A 17330-nucleotide genomic window follows, 5' to 3' on the forward strand; every position below is an offset into this window, starting at 1 on the left:
ATATCCTTATAAAATCTAATTAAACTCCCTTTCCAATTATAATTCCTTCTAACCTTACTAAATTTCCTTATATACTTATTATACTAACGCTACCTCTACTACTACCGCACTATTACTATATAAGGAAGTATACTTTCATCCTATACTTTTATTATTTTCCTATAAGGAATTATACTTTTATTATTTTCCTATAAGGAATCATACTTTCATTGTTTTCCTATAGGGAATTATACCTTCATTATTTTCCTATAGGGAATTATACCTTCATTATTTTCCTATAGGGAATCATACCTTTATTATTTTCCTATAGGGAATTATACCTTCATTATTTTCCTATAGGGAATCATACCTTAAATAAAAATATAATTAAAACTTTCATTATAAGAAACATCTACTAGTAGTTTTATATATATAGATTTAAGTAGAAAATAAATAGGTAATATTACTACCGAGGAAGTTATACTTTATTTGCAAAATAAATTGTAAAATTCTATTTATATAAAAAAATCGCTACTAAATATTGTATATCCCTCTATTAAGTTATATAGCAGCCTCGTTTATATAAAGTTGTATATATTAAATTTATCTTTTAAGGGAAAAAATGAAGAATAGAAAAGAAATTTAAAAAAAAAGGAATTAAAAAGGGGTAGTTCGAACTAGTAGCCTTTCAAAAAGAAAGTATATATAAATACTAACTATACTACAATACTGAATCTTATATATAAATATTGTATAAATCCATATAAAAATCTATATAGTAGTATTAATAGGAAAAAAAATTTAAATTATATAATAGGTTAACGAATAAGTTTGGACCTCCTCGGATTTATTAGAATTTTATCCGAAATTAGTCGGTAGATCGACGGATTTTATTAAATATTTTACCCCTCTTCGTAGATAATAGGCATAGGATAATATAAATTGTGTAATTATATATATATTTACTAATATAGGAGGAATAACTTTAATTCTTTTTTTAGAATTTTTTTTATTTAATTATTTTTTAATTATTTAAATATTTATTACTTTACTACTATTACCCCGCCGCTACTATAGGATCTATCGAAGGTAATTAATAATTTATTTTACAAAATAGCGCCTACTTACTATAAATTTACAATTTCTAATATATATAAGGAATATTTAAATAGTAATTAGAAACCCACTAAACCCAAGGATAAAAGTAAACGCTAAACTATAATACCTCCTCTAAAGGCCAATAAATATATAAATATAAAGACTAATTATTAACTCATCCTTAAATTATTTTTATTAATTTCCATAGAGCGTATATATAATTACCTTTAGTAAAATCTTCTACCGTTAGAAGGAGCCTAAGCCGGATCGTTATAATATAGATATTTAATATAGTTTTAATATAAATAAAATTTGAAAATTATCGAAATTAATATAAAAGCTAATATTTAACCGTACTAAATTATATTTATAACCTATAGCAATTTAATTAAATATTTAAAAGGTATTTACAATATCCTTAAAGAATATCTACCGGACGTTTTAATCGGAAGTATTAAAGTTAAAGTTTATATAACTACTATTAATATATAACTTAACGCTATAAAATCTTAATATAATTAAATTAATTATAAATAAATTTAGGATAGTATAAGAATTTAATAGCTTCTATAACCTTAAGTTAGGCTATAACTATCCCTATCCCTAGTAGGACTTTATACCCGGTTATTTCTAAGAAATATAAAGCAATAGGTTTCGATAGAGAATCGGATTTAATTATTTAGGCTAGAAATACCTTCTAGACCTATATATCGGATTCGCCTTTAATTTAAGACAAACAGCAGGAGGATAAGTAAAAAATACAATAAGAGAAGTAGCCGGAGGATAAACAATAGGAAGATAAGTAGAAGAAGTAATAGGAGGAGAAGTAGTAGGAGGATAAGTAGTAGGAAGATAAATAAGAAATATATTAAGAAAAATAGTAAGAAGATAAATAGTAGGAGAATAAATAGAAAATATAATAAGAGAAATAGTAGAAAGATAAAGAAGATTCGGACTTAATGGATTTACAATTAAAATTTAAAAATAGAGGGGTATAAGGGAACTAGTAAAATAATAAGGCGGAGGAAAAGGCAAATAGTCTTATACAAATACCCTTCTAAAAGAACGGGAATATAAATTTCCTAATTATACCTTTAATACATCCCTAATATATTATTAATAATTCTTAAATTAATATTCAATAGATAAAGAAGATATATAAATAATATTATAATATATATTCTTTTATTCTATTTATTTATACGCTATATAAAGTAGTTAAATATAATTATAAATTTTTAAAGTATATTTTATAGAACTTATACTAATTATAAATTTATTATAGGCCCTCCCCCTATTTATTATAATAATAATAATAAAGGCCGGGGCTATATTATTTAAAACGAATTCCGTTGCAATACGGATAAACCTACGGAGACTATAATTTCCTTATTTAAAGTTTGAGTTTAGTAATTATAGTTAAAGTATTAAAATTAATAATAGTAGGGATAATTAAAATAAATTAGAAATAGGTTAAGGATAAATTAAATTACCCTTAAACTACTTAATCCTTAACTATATTTATAACGCTCTATCGGTATTAGGTCCTTCTATAAATAGGTTATTTCTCTATAAGGAAAGTCTTCTACGGGCAATTAGGGATCTTTCTCTGTAGGGAAACTTTTGTATATATATTATTCCCCGTATAGGTAGACGTATTAATAGTATTAAACTCGATTTCGTTTATAATAGTATCGCCGAAGCGTTAGATAAAAGGAGATTGCAGGCTTTGTAAGGAGAAATAATCCTACTTAATATTACTATTAAAGTAACTCTATGCGAATACGTTTTGCAGTAACTGTATCAACTTTTCATTTTGGTAGGTCGGATCGATTTTCTATATAAATATACGGACCACTGGGTTAGGAAGCTTTAGGTATAGGGTCGGGTCATCTGACCACTCGGTCTGGTTGTCGGTTGTTGGCCGCTCGCTGTTTGTTGGTTGTCACTTTCTTTCCGTCTCGAAGCGGCCGAAAGGGGACACGACAAGCAAAAAGGCCCGAGCCGTCAAGCCCTACCGGGAGTTGGGGACTCGGTTGTCGGCACATGGTGATGGCGGTCTTCTTTGACTTGCGTTCGAAGCAGTGGCTGCTTGGACTTGAGCCCTGTCAATGCTTCCCTCGCAAGAGTATTCCTCTGCTCTGGTCAGTGCCGAGTGTGGTTGGCGTCTCGGCCCCTTCCATCAAAGTCGATCGATCCGCGCCAGATCCAGCTCCATCCAAGGGTCCGCTCCTTCCACAGATGTATTTACATACCTCTGTCTCGAGCTTGGAAAGTGTAGAGGTAGGTAATTGCAGTTCACGCCAGTCAATGAGGGGAAGGGGAGGTCCCTCGCTTCTTCTGCTCGTCAATTGAGAGTAAACCTCGACCTAGGTAAGCTCACCGTCACAGTTGCAAGGTCCGACCTGACGTTTCGTGCCTCCTCTCACTCGCCCTTTCGACCCATTTCCACACAGATAAGCAGCTCTTTCTCAGGACATCCATATGTATGTTGAAGGCCAGGCAGTCTCAAACAAACAAATTTAAAAGATAATTTTAAGAGCAGGTCACGTTCATTGCGTATACAACAAACCACTGTCAATGACAGGCTTTTTTTCTTTGCATTTTTTTCGTGGTCGTGTACCATCTCGAATTTGGTGCATTGACCGATAGATTGTGCAAATGTCTTGGCGGGTTCATCCAGTGGGGTCGACGCAGGCACGATTATCCCTAACAGCGAGCTGATGGGCAGCTGCAGTGCTGTAGGAAACTCCATTACAACCGCCGGCCCTGAAGGCATCCCCGCATCGATGCATGTGATAGAGGGGAAATGCCATAGTCGTATGTAACATACCTGTAAACCGAGCATCATGGAAATCCCAATACGGCTCGCCTTGGGTCAGAAAGGCCATCACACCACAGTGTTGGGGGTCATAATAATATGAAAATGCATTGACTAGAGTCACTGAGATTCTTTTCCTCAATGGATTTGCCTACCTAGAGTTTACCCAGGGTTCAAAGGTATCTTATATCGATTAGGGTAGGTATATTTGGATGCGTGATCAGAATGTACCATAATGTATTGACCGTGACGCGTCTGGCTCATTGTTACCACCAATCCACTTTGTGTGCTTGGTGCAGACTGCCCAGTTTACGTCACGCTGGTGATTGCTCTGTTTTGGGCTCTTGGCGCCTTCTACGGCTTTTTTTCTTGGTTGCAACTGAAACTGCACCACTCTCATCCCACCACCAGAGACAACTTGCGACTGAGTGTCTGGAAGGAAGTGCCGAAGTGCATTGGTTGGGTTTTGCTCAGGTACAAATCCTCGGCCCGTTCTATCTCTGCCCTGTTTATCGAACCACCACTGCACTATTACTACTTAGTACTTATCATCCCTTGGACTCTTCCACTTCCCGTCCACATTCTTTGCTCTACGCAACACCATCCCCCTCTCCCCAGTCCACGAGTCTTGGTCAGATATCTCCATCTTGACATTCTTCCAACTGTCGCCACCGTATCCATTCATTCATTCCTACCTACATTCAAACCGCAGCCATGGCCAAGATCCAGCCGGCCCAAGACGAGTCCCTGCTGGGCACCGTCTTCTCCAACTTGATCCGCGCTCGCTACTTGGTGACCCGTCTAACTGCCGCTGCCGTCGACACCACCTGCCAATATGTCACTTCGCCCGAATACCGCAAGAGAACCCACGACAACGTCAGATGCTTCCACAACGAACGTCCCCTTTTGACTGTGCGTTTCTGCCTCCCCCATCCCAAGCGAGCGCTAAAGTCACTTCGTGATCTGGTAGCATTCAGCTAATAATCCCCCTCGTCAATCAGGTCTTCCTCGCGATCCAATTTGCGCTCGCTTTTATCCCGTCTCTGCTGTTTCTCGGATATATCGCCTCCACCGTCCTTGTTAGCCTCGGCGGCGCCCTAATCTTTTCACTCTTCTGGATGGGCGTCGGCCTCTTCTTCTTCAGCTGCGCCCTTCTCGCTACGGGCGCTATCGGTGTCTTCTTGTTCGTCAGCTTCATTATGTTCCAGCGCGCCGTCCAGCTGCTCAACACATTGACCTCGACCCTTTCACAAGGCGCCCGACCTCCCCAGAAGCAGGAAGAGCGTGAGAAGCAGGAGGAGCGTGAGAAGCCTCTTCCCAAGGCTGAAAAAGTTCTTCGCATTGTGGATATCAAGCAGGAGGACGGGCACATGCAAAATGGCACAGAGGAGGAGAATGTCAACAGCGACAAGGAGTTGTAGGAACCTCTTCCTGGGCTCAGTGGAGGTGACACGCCGCCTCCCGTAGTCTATCAAGATGCGGCCACTGGTGACAAAGAACACGTCGAGAATCTGGAGGAGGCTAATGTAGAAATAATACAAAAAGAGGTTGACGATATTAAAGACTTGCACCAACCATTCCTGAACAACGAAGGCGACATTTCACCTGCAATGGCTTTCGGGAACGACAAGACGCATGATCAGTCGCCCAACACCAGTGGTCCGGTCAGTTTTACCTCTACTTATTCTCCTTCTGGGTCCTTTGTCAATCCGTCTGGGTCTTTCATCAATCCCGCTGTGCCTCTAAGCCTCAGAGGCGGCGGCCCGGGTGAGCCTGCTTCTGGAGAAACGGAAGAGACCACTCATCTGTCACCTCGCAAGGACTCCCTGGACTCTCTTCCTTCGACAACCATCGTAGAGTCTCCCCCCCTGCCGCCACTACTCCAACGGTCGCCAATGCCTAAAACTAACAAGGAATGCCTCGAGACTCTTCGGCATGAATCGGAAAGAATGATTGTGGGAAGCTTCATTCTCAGCGGCTTGATATTCCCCGGTGTCGGCAACAAACTCGCCGATAAACTGGCGGCACTTTCCGGCACCAAATTGCGGGACATGTCAGCCATCAGAAACGAGTAGGCCTCGCGCCTAATGAAAATTGACAAGGAATGGATTGCAACTTATGAGCGGATTCGTGAAAGAGTGCGTTTGGACAAGACTAGCAAGCTAAGCGATATCGTGAGGGCAGCAAAGGCAGAGGCCAACCCGCACGTATGGTGGACCATACCGCTTTTACAACGCTACAGATCGTGCCCTCCTTCCGCATGTGCTGCAGTGGCGCTCGCTTGCGCGGAGGACTTACTCAATGGCATTTGTGGTCGTTATGTCCCAGGTCCCACCCCATTCTCGGTTTCGTTCCCACTTCTGTATACCCCTTCGCGTACAGGACAAGATGGGAAAATAGGAGTCTTTCAGTTTATCGACTTCATCACCCCAAACTTCAAACAGCAACTTCACGGGTTTCGTCAAGTAATTGATGATGAAGGTGCCAGTCCTCCGACTTCTACGAACAATGAGCATGTCAGCATGAAGAGTTCTAACAGGCTACTGTGGTCACTGGTCGCCGATTTAGAACACCTGATATATGGAGATGAGATGACAAAACAAAAGGACACGCATCGTTCCACGAAGGTTGCTAAAACTGAAGGTGATGATACACTAAACCACGATGGACCAGCCTTCAGCATTGAAAAGTGTATCCTACAGTTATTCTATGATATTGACCCAAAAGAATATCACAGTTGGCGCACACACATTGAGGGACTTCCAGAGCATGCGGCTATACGCGGAACTGACAACGAGGCTGTCTCAAACATGATCGCGTCAACTCCAAAAAATGGGGAAACTCTTACAACCGATCAGGTTCTGCAACTCCTTGACCATCGCAAAACAGGCCCCCTAAAGTCTGAAGGCTTTGTTGTATGGCGCGGTAAATCAGATGGTCTCCCAACTGATGAACACCAGTTCATTTGGATGGAGTGCAAAAGAAGACCACAAAGCCACGAGAAACAAGCCAAAACCCAGATGAAAGCCGTAAGAAAGCGAGTTGATGCATACCTTTCTTCTGTGCACGACGATCCCGCCAAGTCCGCCAATGAACTCCCGTTATCCGACATGCTGCAAACTCTCGAGGCTCAGCTCGCAGAGTCTAGCTCTGGGAATGAGAGTGGGAAGAGCTTAGCCACTAAAACCAGTGCTAACGACGAGATCACGCCCGAGACTGAGCTAGAGAAGGGCTTGAGAGAGGAGCTGATCAAGCGTTGTATTTTGCGTTTGAATCCAGCTTCCGCTTCTACTTTTCGATCACAGGATAAGGGCAAAAAGAAGGATGACGCCCCCTACACGGTCACGGAAAAACCCACACCAAAGCCATATCGCACTATAGGCGATGCCGTTCCGGCCGTGCTGGAAGAGTTGGGAAAGGAAGGAGCCCCCATTGAACTCAGTCACCACAACGGTTCCAGTGTTGTGGCCATGAGCATCCCCATCGACCAGTTGCAAGGGTTTGAACGGGCAGACAGGGCAGACAAAGCAAGACAGGCTCAGCTGAGCAAGAAGGGGGATCCGCTCACATCTCAAGAACGAGAAAAACTCGCATTGCTGAAATCCAACCTGAAAAGTATCCGCGCTGCGTTTGAGCTGCAGGAAATAGAGAACAGAATAGAGGAGTTGGAAAAGCAACAGAAGGTGAATCAAAGGCGACAGGAAGCAGAGCGTGATATTGCTGAGACCTGTGCCAGCGCCGGACCCAATGGTGGTCGTATTGCTAAGAAGATGGCATCACAAGCGTCGGCGGTGAGGGGGTCCGAAGCAAATGAGGATAACTCGAAGGCGGCCAAGCAGGCGATGAGAGAGCGGTCATATCAAATGATATGCACCGTTGCTGATAACACGCGACACAACGCAACTATTTCCTGGCTGCAGGAACAGGATCCAACCGCACCGTCTTGCTCGGTTAATGCCGTTGCTGGGCCTTCTCGGACCACGAGCGAGGGTCCTGTTGTGGAAGAAGATGCCTCTATGTCGACTGCAAGCGAAATGGGTAGTGATGCGGACCCAGCGGTTTCTTCTGAAAGGAGGATAGAACTGCTTGCACAAGAAATGGGGTATAAGGAGGCCTTTGACAAGGGCTTGGAACGGCTGCGGAAAGAATTTGATTTGTCGTCGGTTGCTGATGGCTTCGATACTCTCCTCGAAGTGGACTGGTGTCACTGGACTGCTGATTGGAGGGCTTTTTTGAGGCGTATGGAGGCGCGTGCTATGAGGTTCATTGCTGCTCACGGTGGTGCTGTCGTTGATGACGCCGTCGGTGATATTGGTGCTGATGACGTTGGCGGTACAAGTGTCGGTCCTGATGACTCCGCTGGTAGCCCCCCTGTTGCTGATACTGATACATCCCATGGAGGTCCAGCATATCCTGCTTCTCCTTCTGCGTCTGGGTCTTCTGGCAATCCTGCTAATTCTGAGAACGATGCAAGTCTCAGAGGTGGCGGCCTGAACATATTGGAGGAGGGTTCTTAGGAGGACGAGGCTGTTGTCTTGGAGAAGGACGAAGCAACAGGAACACTCCGCAGTGCAAAAGAAGTCCAAGACTTTTGGGATGACGTCCGTCGGCAGTTGAAGATAGATGACGAGGAGATATACGACTCCGAGTCCGACTCCGGCGAAGAAGCCAGAGTCCGGAGAGAGGCCAGAGATGCTGCGGATGATGCGTACCTTGCGTGGTTGAGGGGGGATAGCTCTACCGCCTTCACCATGGACACCTTGAAGCTCTTTATGAGACCCGACAAGGATGCCAACGACAAGAGGCCCGCCCCTCCTCTCCCAATGCCCACGACCCGGGACAACACCGCCGCACTTAGTCCAGCTTCTAAACATGTTCCCGAGCTGATGGCCATTCGCTGCAGAAACTTGTTCCCCCCGAGGAAGTCTGGAAGTAAGTTTGAGGAAGATCCCAGGGACCTTGACCTGAACAGGGAGTTTGAAGAGGAGGCTGTAGCAGCCGCAGCCGCAGCCGCAGCCGCGGTGCAAGTCGAACAGCAGCTGCTTCTTCTCGCCAAAGAGCCACCTACACCACCTGCCACAACACAGTACCACCACTACTCATGGCCCACAAGTGGAAGAAAGTCACAGGAACCAGGAGGAAACAAGGAGTTGTTGTCCAGGTGTGAGAAGCTTGCAAAGCGAGCCAAGGCGTGGCCTAGTAGACTCTTTTTGTTTTCTGTGAAGAAGGAAGATTTTGATCCCGGGAGGAATCCCTATAAGGAGAGCACAAGTCGTCTAAAGACATTGTTTCGAAGGGTGACGGGTGCAGGAGAGGAGTGGTAGCTGCCTTTGTTGGACACCTATGTATTTGGTGTCTGGCGGTTGGTTGCTTGTGGCTGCGGTTTTGGTTGTTTGGATGTTGAGCTGATGTGGTGGGAAGATGTTGGACGGCTTGGAAAGACGGAAGGGAAAGAGATGTTGAGATGCATTCGTTTGTTCAGACTTTGTTTGTTACAGCTAGAGGTAGCTTATAGCGGAATTGTTTATCGGAACACCGATGGTAGCGTTAATGTGTAGGTAGGGATCATGAGAAAGATGATTTGGCAGTTCAAAGATCTAGGTTCAGTCTCGGTGAACCTCGTTCCTTTGATAGTGAATGTCGACGACGGTGAATGTATTGACGTGAAGAGAAGTGGGAGCGGACTGAAGTATCGTGCAAACGTAGAGGTAAGACAGTGTGCAATGGTTTGGTCAAACCTGATTATTTCGGGGTTGGGCGGAGCAAATACACCTAGGTGTTGCACTAACAAAATTATCACTGACTGGATGGCAGCGCCCTGCCCGGGCCACGAGAAAGATAGGTACCTAACAAGCATATGGACAACTACAGATATAGCAGAAGTGATGAAAAAAAGAGAAAAAAAGAGAAAAAAAGAGAAAAAAGGAAAGGAAAGGAAAGGAAAGGAAAGGGTCGTATGTAAGCTTGGTACCTCTACAGGTAGGTAGCGAAACATTGAACCAGCTGGGAACTGTTTTGCCCATAGGTTGATAACATAAGCCTCTTGGATTGGTTTTGGATTGGATTGATGAAAGCGCCACGTGGGACAGCAATTGTCACTGCGTGGTACTCAGAAGCTACCTCTATATCTCTACCTCTACCTCTATCTCTACCTCTATCTCTTCCTCTACCTATATGTACCTCTACAAGGTAAGTACCTAAGTCCATGATATCTGCGGGCGGCATTTGCTAGGTAGACTGACTAAGTACCTCTAGGAAGGTACAGTAGCACCCACACGGACTTCCAAAGTACCTCAACCTCAAGGTACCTTACCCTCTAACCTAGAGGAGGTATCTATCAACGGCATCATGCGCAAGGAGGAAAGTGGAACAGCAACACCTAATGGTAAGCAGGAAGACGGGCTCAAGACGGGCCCAAGACGGGCTCAAGACGGGCTCAAGACGGGATGCCTGCCCTGCCCTGCCCTGCCTGCCTGCCTGCCTGCCCGACCCGACCTCTATGAACAGCCCATCAGATTACCTACCTACCTACCTCTATGGATGGCCCATTATATTACTTACCTAGGCACCTCTAGGTACCGACCTAATACATTACTTAATCTAACATGGAAACACGAACGATCGTCAACTTGAGTCTCCCTCCAGCTCTTTTATCATATCCGTCTGACTACCTCTCTACCTTAGGTATCATGGATTTTCAAAGAAAGACGGGGAGGGAAGTCTGGCTGGCGACTTGACGGCAGGACGGGACGTTACTTAGGTACCTCTAGGCAAGGTAGGCAGGTAGGTACTTCTGGTTCGTCGGAGTTGGAAATCGGGCTCGCTCAAAATGAAGCAGGTTATTCTGGAGAATAGGCGGCCGAGATCCGGGCAACCAAAGTCTGGCTCAGGAGCGAGTTGGGTTGGATGCCGGAGTCGGAGCACATCCTCGAACCTCGAGAGCATGATCAACCATATCAAGGCAGAAGTTGAGAAACAACAAAAAAATCTATCAAAATTCCCTGCTACCTTAGAAATACCAACTGACCTGATGTTGATAATCTATGTACCTATGTACGGCAGGTACCTCATCCTATACCAGAGCATATTCCAGTGCCGCAAGCCTTCAACAAACGCACCGCCTCAGCCTTTCTAACCAACAATCCATAAACCACCTCAATCACAACACTTCAACGCAAATGGCCAAATCTCGTAGCTTTTGTGTTCATTCCCATATGAACAGTCATCATAGCCATAACCCAATCAGCCTTCAAGCCACCACCTTTTTGATCACACAAAATCCCATCCAGCCCCACGATCAGGTTTCCAGTCTATAAGTAGATGAAAAGAAGAAAAGACGTGCCCGAGTAAATTAGAAAAGAACGCCGAAATTACATGAACAAACAACCTGACTATATCATCCCGCGCTTTTCCAGAGACCTTGAATTCCTCTAGACGGCACCGGCGCTGATCATCTTCTTGCGCAGGTAGTTCTTGTAATCCGAGATGCTGCCCTCCCACTGCTTGATGGTCTTGTTCTCGCACACGAGAATCTGCTTGGCAATCTTGTCCAAAAGTCTGTTTTTTCATTGTGTTAGCATCCAAGTCACATGCGGGTAGCAAAGTGGGAACAAAACTAACCTGAAATCGTGAGAAACGACGATAACACCACCGGTGAAAGCGTTGATGGCATCGGCAAGCGAGTCAATGGTGGGGATATCGAGGCCGTTGGTAGGCTCGTCGAGCAAGAGCATGTTGGGAGACTCGATGGCGAGAAGGGCGAAGACAATACGGGACTTCTGACCATCGGAAAGAGTACCGATGAGCGAGGTCTGGGCCTCACCGGAGAGACCGTACTTGCCAAGCTGCTGGCGCCAGTACTGGTAGTCCTGAGACTTGTCGGGGTACTTGTCACGGACGAAGTCGAGAGCCGACTTGGTCAGGTCGAGCTGCTCAGCAGAGTGCTGGGAGTAGAGACCGAGCTTCAAGTGGGTGTGGCGCTGGACGACACCATCGGTGGGGGAGAGCTTGCCGGTCATGAGACGGAGCAGGGTGGACTTGCCAACACCGTTGGGGCCGACAAGAGCGGTACGGGAGTCCATGTCGAAACCGAGATCGATGTGGCGGTACAGGTCGTCCTTGGGGTCGCCAGAGTACGAGAAGGTGACGTTGTCGAACGACAGAACGGGAGGAGGGAGCTTCTCGACATCGGCGAAGCGGAAGGAGAAGACTCTGTCCTGCTTGACAGGCTGGATGAAGCCGTCGGCCTCCATCTTGTCGAGAATCTTCTGGCGAGACTTGGCCTGACGGACCAAGTTGGCGTAGGTACCAGCGCTAGCAATGAACTTCTTGATGTGGGCAATTTCATCCTGCTGCTTCTGGTAGGCCTTCATCTGGTTGGTCTCCTGCTCGGCGCGGGTCTTGTGGTAAGTGTCGTAGTTACCACCATAGTAGATGAGGGTCTGGAGGCGCATGTCGATCATGCTTGTGCAGACACCGTTGAGGAAATCCTCGGAGTGAGAAACCAGGACGAGGGTACGGTCCCACTTCTTGAGGTATTCTTCCAGCCACACGCAGGCCTCGAGATCCAAATGGGCAGTAGGGTCGTCGAGAAGGAGGAGGGTGGGCTTGACGAAGAGGGCCTTGGCGAGGGCGACACGCATACGCCAACCACCGGACATGTCCTTGGTCTTCTTCTGGATGGTCTGCTTGTTGAAACCGAGACCGGTCAAAATGAGGGAAGCGCGGGTCTCGAAGGTGGAGGGATCCATCTTGTCAATGTGCTGTGATGGCAGAGTTAGTATTGTGAATGCGCCCAGTTCGGTGTGATCATAGGATTTGGGGGATACATACATCGTAGAGGTCCTCGAGGAGGGGCGAATCGGGGCCCTCTTCCTCAAGAATCTTCTCGGCGACGCTCTCGAGGCGCGCCAACTCGTTCTTGGCCTCGGTGACGACCCAGTCAAGGGCACCGAGCTCGCTGGGAGGAGCACCCTCGTTGAGAAGGTAGATGTCGACGTGCTCGGGAATGGGGTACTCGCGGGCGGCGATGGCCTTGAGAAGGGTGGACTTGCCGCAACCGTTCTCACCCAAAAGACCGTACCTGCGGCCGAGGGTAAGCTCGAGAGTGGCATCCTTGATCAGGACGCGGCCGTGGAAGACGAGGGAGACGGAGGTGATCTTGACGTCCTTGGAAGCCTTGGTAGAGGCCAAGACACCGGTGGTGACACGATCCGAGAGACCGTGCTTGTCCATCTGTTGGGCGAGGCGCTTGACCTCGTCCATCTGCTCGCTCTTGGTAGCGGGCTCATCCGAGACGACGGGCTTGCCAAAAGCATCGAGCTCGACTTCCTTGGCGGCCTTGCCCTTGTTGGCCTTGGCGGCCTTCTCGGCGAGGCGCTTCTGCTTGGAGGCGGAGGGCGGCATCTTGAGTGATGATTCTGTGGTTGATTTGGTTTGGTGGAGTTGTGTTGGTGACGATGCACAAACACGAAGGGATACCTTTGGGGGGGGGTTGAAAAAAAAGAAGGTGTCGAAAGAATCTAGTTCTCTCTAAACAGAATCACCAAACAAATAGTGATGGAGACTGGAGGGAGTGGTGGGCGGACTAAGAAGGAATCCGATCGAAAACACACACACTCTGGACAGACAGACGAAAAAACCGACCGTCGAGCACACAAGGGGAAGTGGAAAGGAAAAAAGAGAGCAAGCAAGACGGGGACAGTCAAAGTCAAATGTCGGGTTCGGTCGAAGGCAAAGAATGATTGGGGGTCCAGTACACGTTCTTGGCTTGCGATTTTGCTTGTACCCAACCAGGCCTGCCAGGGCAGAAGAGGTGGGGGGGGCGATTGCACTGTCACTGCCAAAACTTCAAAGCGGCGGGGCGGGCGACAAGGACTCGAGCCTCCCTCCGTCCTTCACTCACAGTGGCTCTGCCAGGGACCTAGAGTATGGTGGGGCTTTGAATTTTCACAAATTCTCTGATAACGATTTGCTGATACTGCCCGCCAAAAGCCATCTGATAAGGAACCAGCCTTGGCAAGGAATTACCAGACCTCCCGTCTACATACACTAAAGGTAGGTAGCGGTCAGGCCACAAGGCAACAACGGCTGGCTTATCGTCTGCTTATCGGTTGGTCAGCGCTCCAACGAAACGATGCATTCGACAACTTTTTGGAATCTTTTTTTTTTGTTCAACTCTGGCCCGAGTGCTGGCTTGGCTAGACCCTCAAAAAGAACAATGGCAAAGATGAAAGACGATTCACTATGCGATTTGTGAGAAAATATCCATCCCTCCGTCCGTCCTCACCGTCTTGCTCTGCCACATCCGTTTCAGCTCGTTCATGCACACAATCCAGCAAACACTTTTCCATCAGCGACTTGCACTTGTCGAATTGCTACACGTGTTGGGGCAGACGCTCGTTCTCGGTTGACGTCACAATCCACCCCCCACCGCTGCATGTGCCACTGTTTGCATCGCTTACCTCATCAACTCTTTGGGTGGCTGAACCGACTGTTGAGCTTTGGTCGGAGTTCGTTGCTCACAGCAGCACGTGGTTTGGCCATTTGCATTCAGTATCAGGTACAGTCATTGTGAATCACGCAGAAACATGCCAGGGAGCCCAAGTCATTTCAGTTCAGTGCCTGTCATCACCGACACTTTTGTAAATCTTTGTATCGTCGATGGGACACCACGGTGGTTTTCATAGTACATGTTGCCCATCCGCAGGGTTATGTTTGGTGCCTTGGTGTGACGCTTGGTCGGAATGCAGAGCTGGATGGACCCTGAGGCCTGAGCAGACCTCGACGCCTCGAGACTCAGACGCGTTGCCACTCTGGAGGAGTGTGAATTCGATTCTTCTGGTGTCCTTGCTTTTCCTCCTCTTTATCCCCGAAGGGCAGGGAGACCCTGAATTACCGTCTCGCATGCAATTTCAGGCGGGCCCGAGTCTTTGCGGTACTGGACTTACGGCATCCGAAAGAGACCCACAATTCCCGCTCAGGTCCCGGGCCCAGCTCCGGCTCCGGGTCTAGCTCCAGTTCCGACTTCCATCAACCGAGATCCCAACCCGCCCTACCTAACCCAACCCTGAAGTACAAGGAAGACCTACCGTCTATCCGATGCTGGACCCCCAAACCAAAACCTGAATCCAAATCGGTCAGATCGGATCAGATTGCGCAACGGTAAAGATGATAACACTTCATGCCCCCGGGCATCTTACACATCATAAACACTCACTCCAATTGGCAAGTGATGTAGCTACTACCTATTTATATTCCAGTTGAGCGTTTGGGCAGGAGCTTCTGGCAATCGCTACGGAGTGAAGGGGAATCAGTGTGGTGAGATATACGTATATGTTTTCAGTTAACTTGGTTGATGATTTTCTCGAAATGGTGTTCATGACTTCCGTGGAAAGCATCCCTCAAAACAGACGTGTTCGCCGGAAATAAGGCTTTGTCCTCAATCGCTATGTCTTCATGTTTCTCCTTTGACTTCTTCCTTTCCTTCCCCCGGCGAGTTCTAGAAGGCCTGTTTATCACACATTTCAACTTCCTGATACTAGAGACATATACGAAAGTAGAGGTACCCTTTTTCTCCCATTGGGGATGGTGGTGGCTTGAGATGCGCACCTTTGAGTAAATTTTCTCGACTTCCACACTTGCTTCATGCTGTCTTGGTGTCATGCCTGCTGGTCTCATCTTGCTCGCTTGCTTTTGAGCTTGTCCTGCCCTGCCCTGCCTGTGCAATGTACATCTAGAGCCTGCCTGGCTTACGTGCCTTATTCGGTGCGTTCTACGTGGCCTTGGCTTGAACAACCTTCAAGGTTGCCTGTCCGCCGTGTCAGGCGATCGATCCGGCTCATCTCTTTGTCCCGTCCGCTGTGTTGGCGTCTCAGGGCAGGCAGGCAGGGTACTTATTTGTTCAAAATAGGATTCTTGATGGTGCTGTTATTCAAGTTCCGTCCGTTTCGAACACGAGGTTTACAGCGGGCAGTCACAGTCTCTAGGTACCGGTGTACGTGCAATCGTTTCAGGAAATCCCGCGTGGGAGTCGTGGGTTCGTAGTTGACAAAGTGAAACATGCTGAACCATTTAACTCAGGTTATGTGATCTGATCTGGAACATGGAGTCCTCGTGCTTGCTGCGAACACTGCAGTTTGGGTCTGCACTGCCGGCGGCCGGCAATTCCCGGCAGGCAATGATGGTCTACTGCATACAATTTCATTGGTTATCAATGAGCTGATAAGGTACGTACCTCTGCGCACGTACCACTCAGTGAGCTCTGCTGGTACCTAGCGGCAAGAGGAAAAGAAGGCGGCTATCGAATTTTGAATTCTGATTGATTTTCTCGACCGGCGGGCGAACGTAAGTAGGCAGGGCAGGGTAAGCCAGCCAACAACAGGGTAGGCGGCAGGGCGGTCTGCACGACATTCGAGAGAACTTAACAAGATTTTCAGCTGCTGCCCTGGCATCATAACTAATTGTTTATATCCTCTCGTCTTTCCTGAAGGATGGATATATCAATTCAGAGCTCAAAAGAATAGAGGAAACTGTGTCGGAAACAAGGAAGTGAAAGGCAAGATGGATACACCTAGTGCGAGGTTGGAACAACATGGGCGATGTGGCCCTCGGGCTTTTTCTCCAGGCCCCAGAATCATTGAAGTCCCGTTGCAGGGGTACGTACCGTACCGCCCGCCTCAGCCGGTCGCGTTCCGCGCGTGCACCCCGTCCGTTCTTTCGATCGCGCCAAGGCTGGAGATTTTTCGAAGAAGCATGATGGAAAAATTCTGGTAAAAAATCGACATTGGGGGTTTGTGATGCCAAAATATCGAACATTGCCTCTCTACAGTCATGGTCAAGGGGGGTGGATCTTCATGTAACGAAAAGATAGGTTTGGCAAGTTTTGATAGTTGGGCGTTGACTGTGTTTTTCTATTTCGCGGGCTGGCGTGGCACTTCGGCAGTTCTCGTCCTCAACATGAATGGAGTGGTTCAGATGAGAAAATCGTGCCTTGGCTTGGCGTTGTTTTTCAGCTATGACTCTGAACCGGACACAGCCCGAGCGACCGGGAGATGAAACATCATATGTACGCGTTCAGCTTGTATTATCTCCAGATTGATGTTATAGTAAGAATACTCGAATACCAAGGAGTATACGTTTCGCGGCGCAAAAAGTGAGCCAAGCGACAATGCCAGCTATTCACCACATGGTGATGATGCTCAAAGTATCATCCCGTGATGGTTCTGTCCAACTCAAAGCCTCGGGTAACAGGCGGACAGGCCAAAAAACAGACGCGGGCCTAACAGGACAGGGACCAAGTCGGTGGGTCTAGCGCGGTGGGCTGACGTCTTTCGCGGAGCGCAGAGTTGCAGGGCACAGGGCAGTAGGGCACAGGGCAGGTGCGTGCAGCGGGTCGTGGAGGTACAAGGCCAATCAGAAGCCGGGAAATGGA

At 47.1% G+C, this 17330-nt stretch overlaps 3 protein-coding genes across 3 annotated transcripts; 2 read left to right on the forward strand and 1 right to left on the reverse strand.

Annotated features, from left to right (window-relative positions):
* The first annotated feature begins 4481 nt into the window (after window positions 1-4481).
* NCU08922 (hypothetical protein) lies at window positions 4482-5481 on the forward strand. Its single transcript, XM_953598.2, has 2 exons — window positions 4482-4810; window positions 4900-5481. The coding sequence occupies exons 1-2, from the start codon at window positions 4613-4615 to the stop codon at window positions 5317-5319; spliced, it is 618 nt and encodes a 205-aa protein (XP_958691.1). The 5' UTR covers window positions 4482-4612; the 3' UTR covers window positions 5320-5481.
* Window positions 5482-5508: 27 nt separating this feature from the next.
* Window positions 5509-9347, forward strand: NCU08921 (hypothetical protein; the record flags this gene model as incomplete). Its single annotated transcript, XM_953597.2, has 3 exons — window positions 5509-5969; window positions 6141-8407; window positions 8477-9347. 3 exons carry the CDS (start codon window positions 5509-5511, stop codon window positions 9220-9222), a joined length of 3474 nt encoding a protein of 1157 aa, XP_958690.1. The 3' UTR covers window positions 9223-9347.
* Window positions 9348-10841: 1494 nt separating this feature from the next.
* On the reverse strand, window positions 10842-13792 carry NCU08920 (ATP-binding cassette sub-family F member 2). Its single transcript, XM_953596.2, has 3 exons — window positions 12731-13792; window positions 11519-12660; window positions 10842-11455 (listed from the first exon to the last, which is right to left on the reverse strand). The coding sequence occupies exons 1-3, from the start codon at window positions 13301-13303 to the stop codon at window positions 11329-11331; spliced, it is 1842 nt and encodes a 613-aa protein (XP_958689.1). The 5' UTR covers window positions 13304-13792; the 3' UTR covers window positions 10842-11328.
* Window positions 13793-17330: the final 3538 nt, after the last annotated feature.

Source organism: Neurospora crassa, linkage group V (genome assembly GCF_000182925.2).
Source record: "Neurospora crassa OR74A linkage group V, whole genome shotgun sequence".
Classification (NCBI taxonomy): domain Eukaryota; kingdom Fungi; phylum Ascomycota; class Sordariomycetes; order Sordariales; family Sordariaceae; genus Neurospora; species Neurospora crassa.

What these genes read in the sequence shown, in the direction of transcription:
- NCU08922 (XM_953598.2), top strand. Translation starts at nt 4,613, where the DNA reads ATGGCCAAGATCCAGCCGGCCCAAGACGAGTCCCTGCTGGGCACCGTC. An exon ending in ACGAACGTCCCCTTTTGACT is followed by an intron (nt 4,811 to 4,899) that starts GTGCGTTTCTGC and finishes CTCGTCAATCAG; the next exon opens with GTCTTCCTCGCGATCCAATT.
- NCU08920 (XM_953596.2), bottom strand. Translation starts at nt 13,303, where the DNA reads ATGCCGCCCTCCGCCTCCAAGCAGAAGCGCCTCGCCGAGAAGGCCGCC. An exon ending in TCCTCGAGGACCTCTACGAT is followed by an intron (nt 12,661 to 12,730) that starts GTATGTATCCCC and finishes CTGCCATCACAG; the next exon opens with CACATTGACAAGATGGATCC. An exon ending in GTCGTTTCTCACGATTTCAG is followed by an intron (nt 11,456 to 11,518) that starts GTTAGTTTTGTT and finishes ATGAAAAAACAG; the next exon opens with ACTTTTGGACAAGATTGCCA.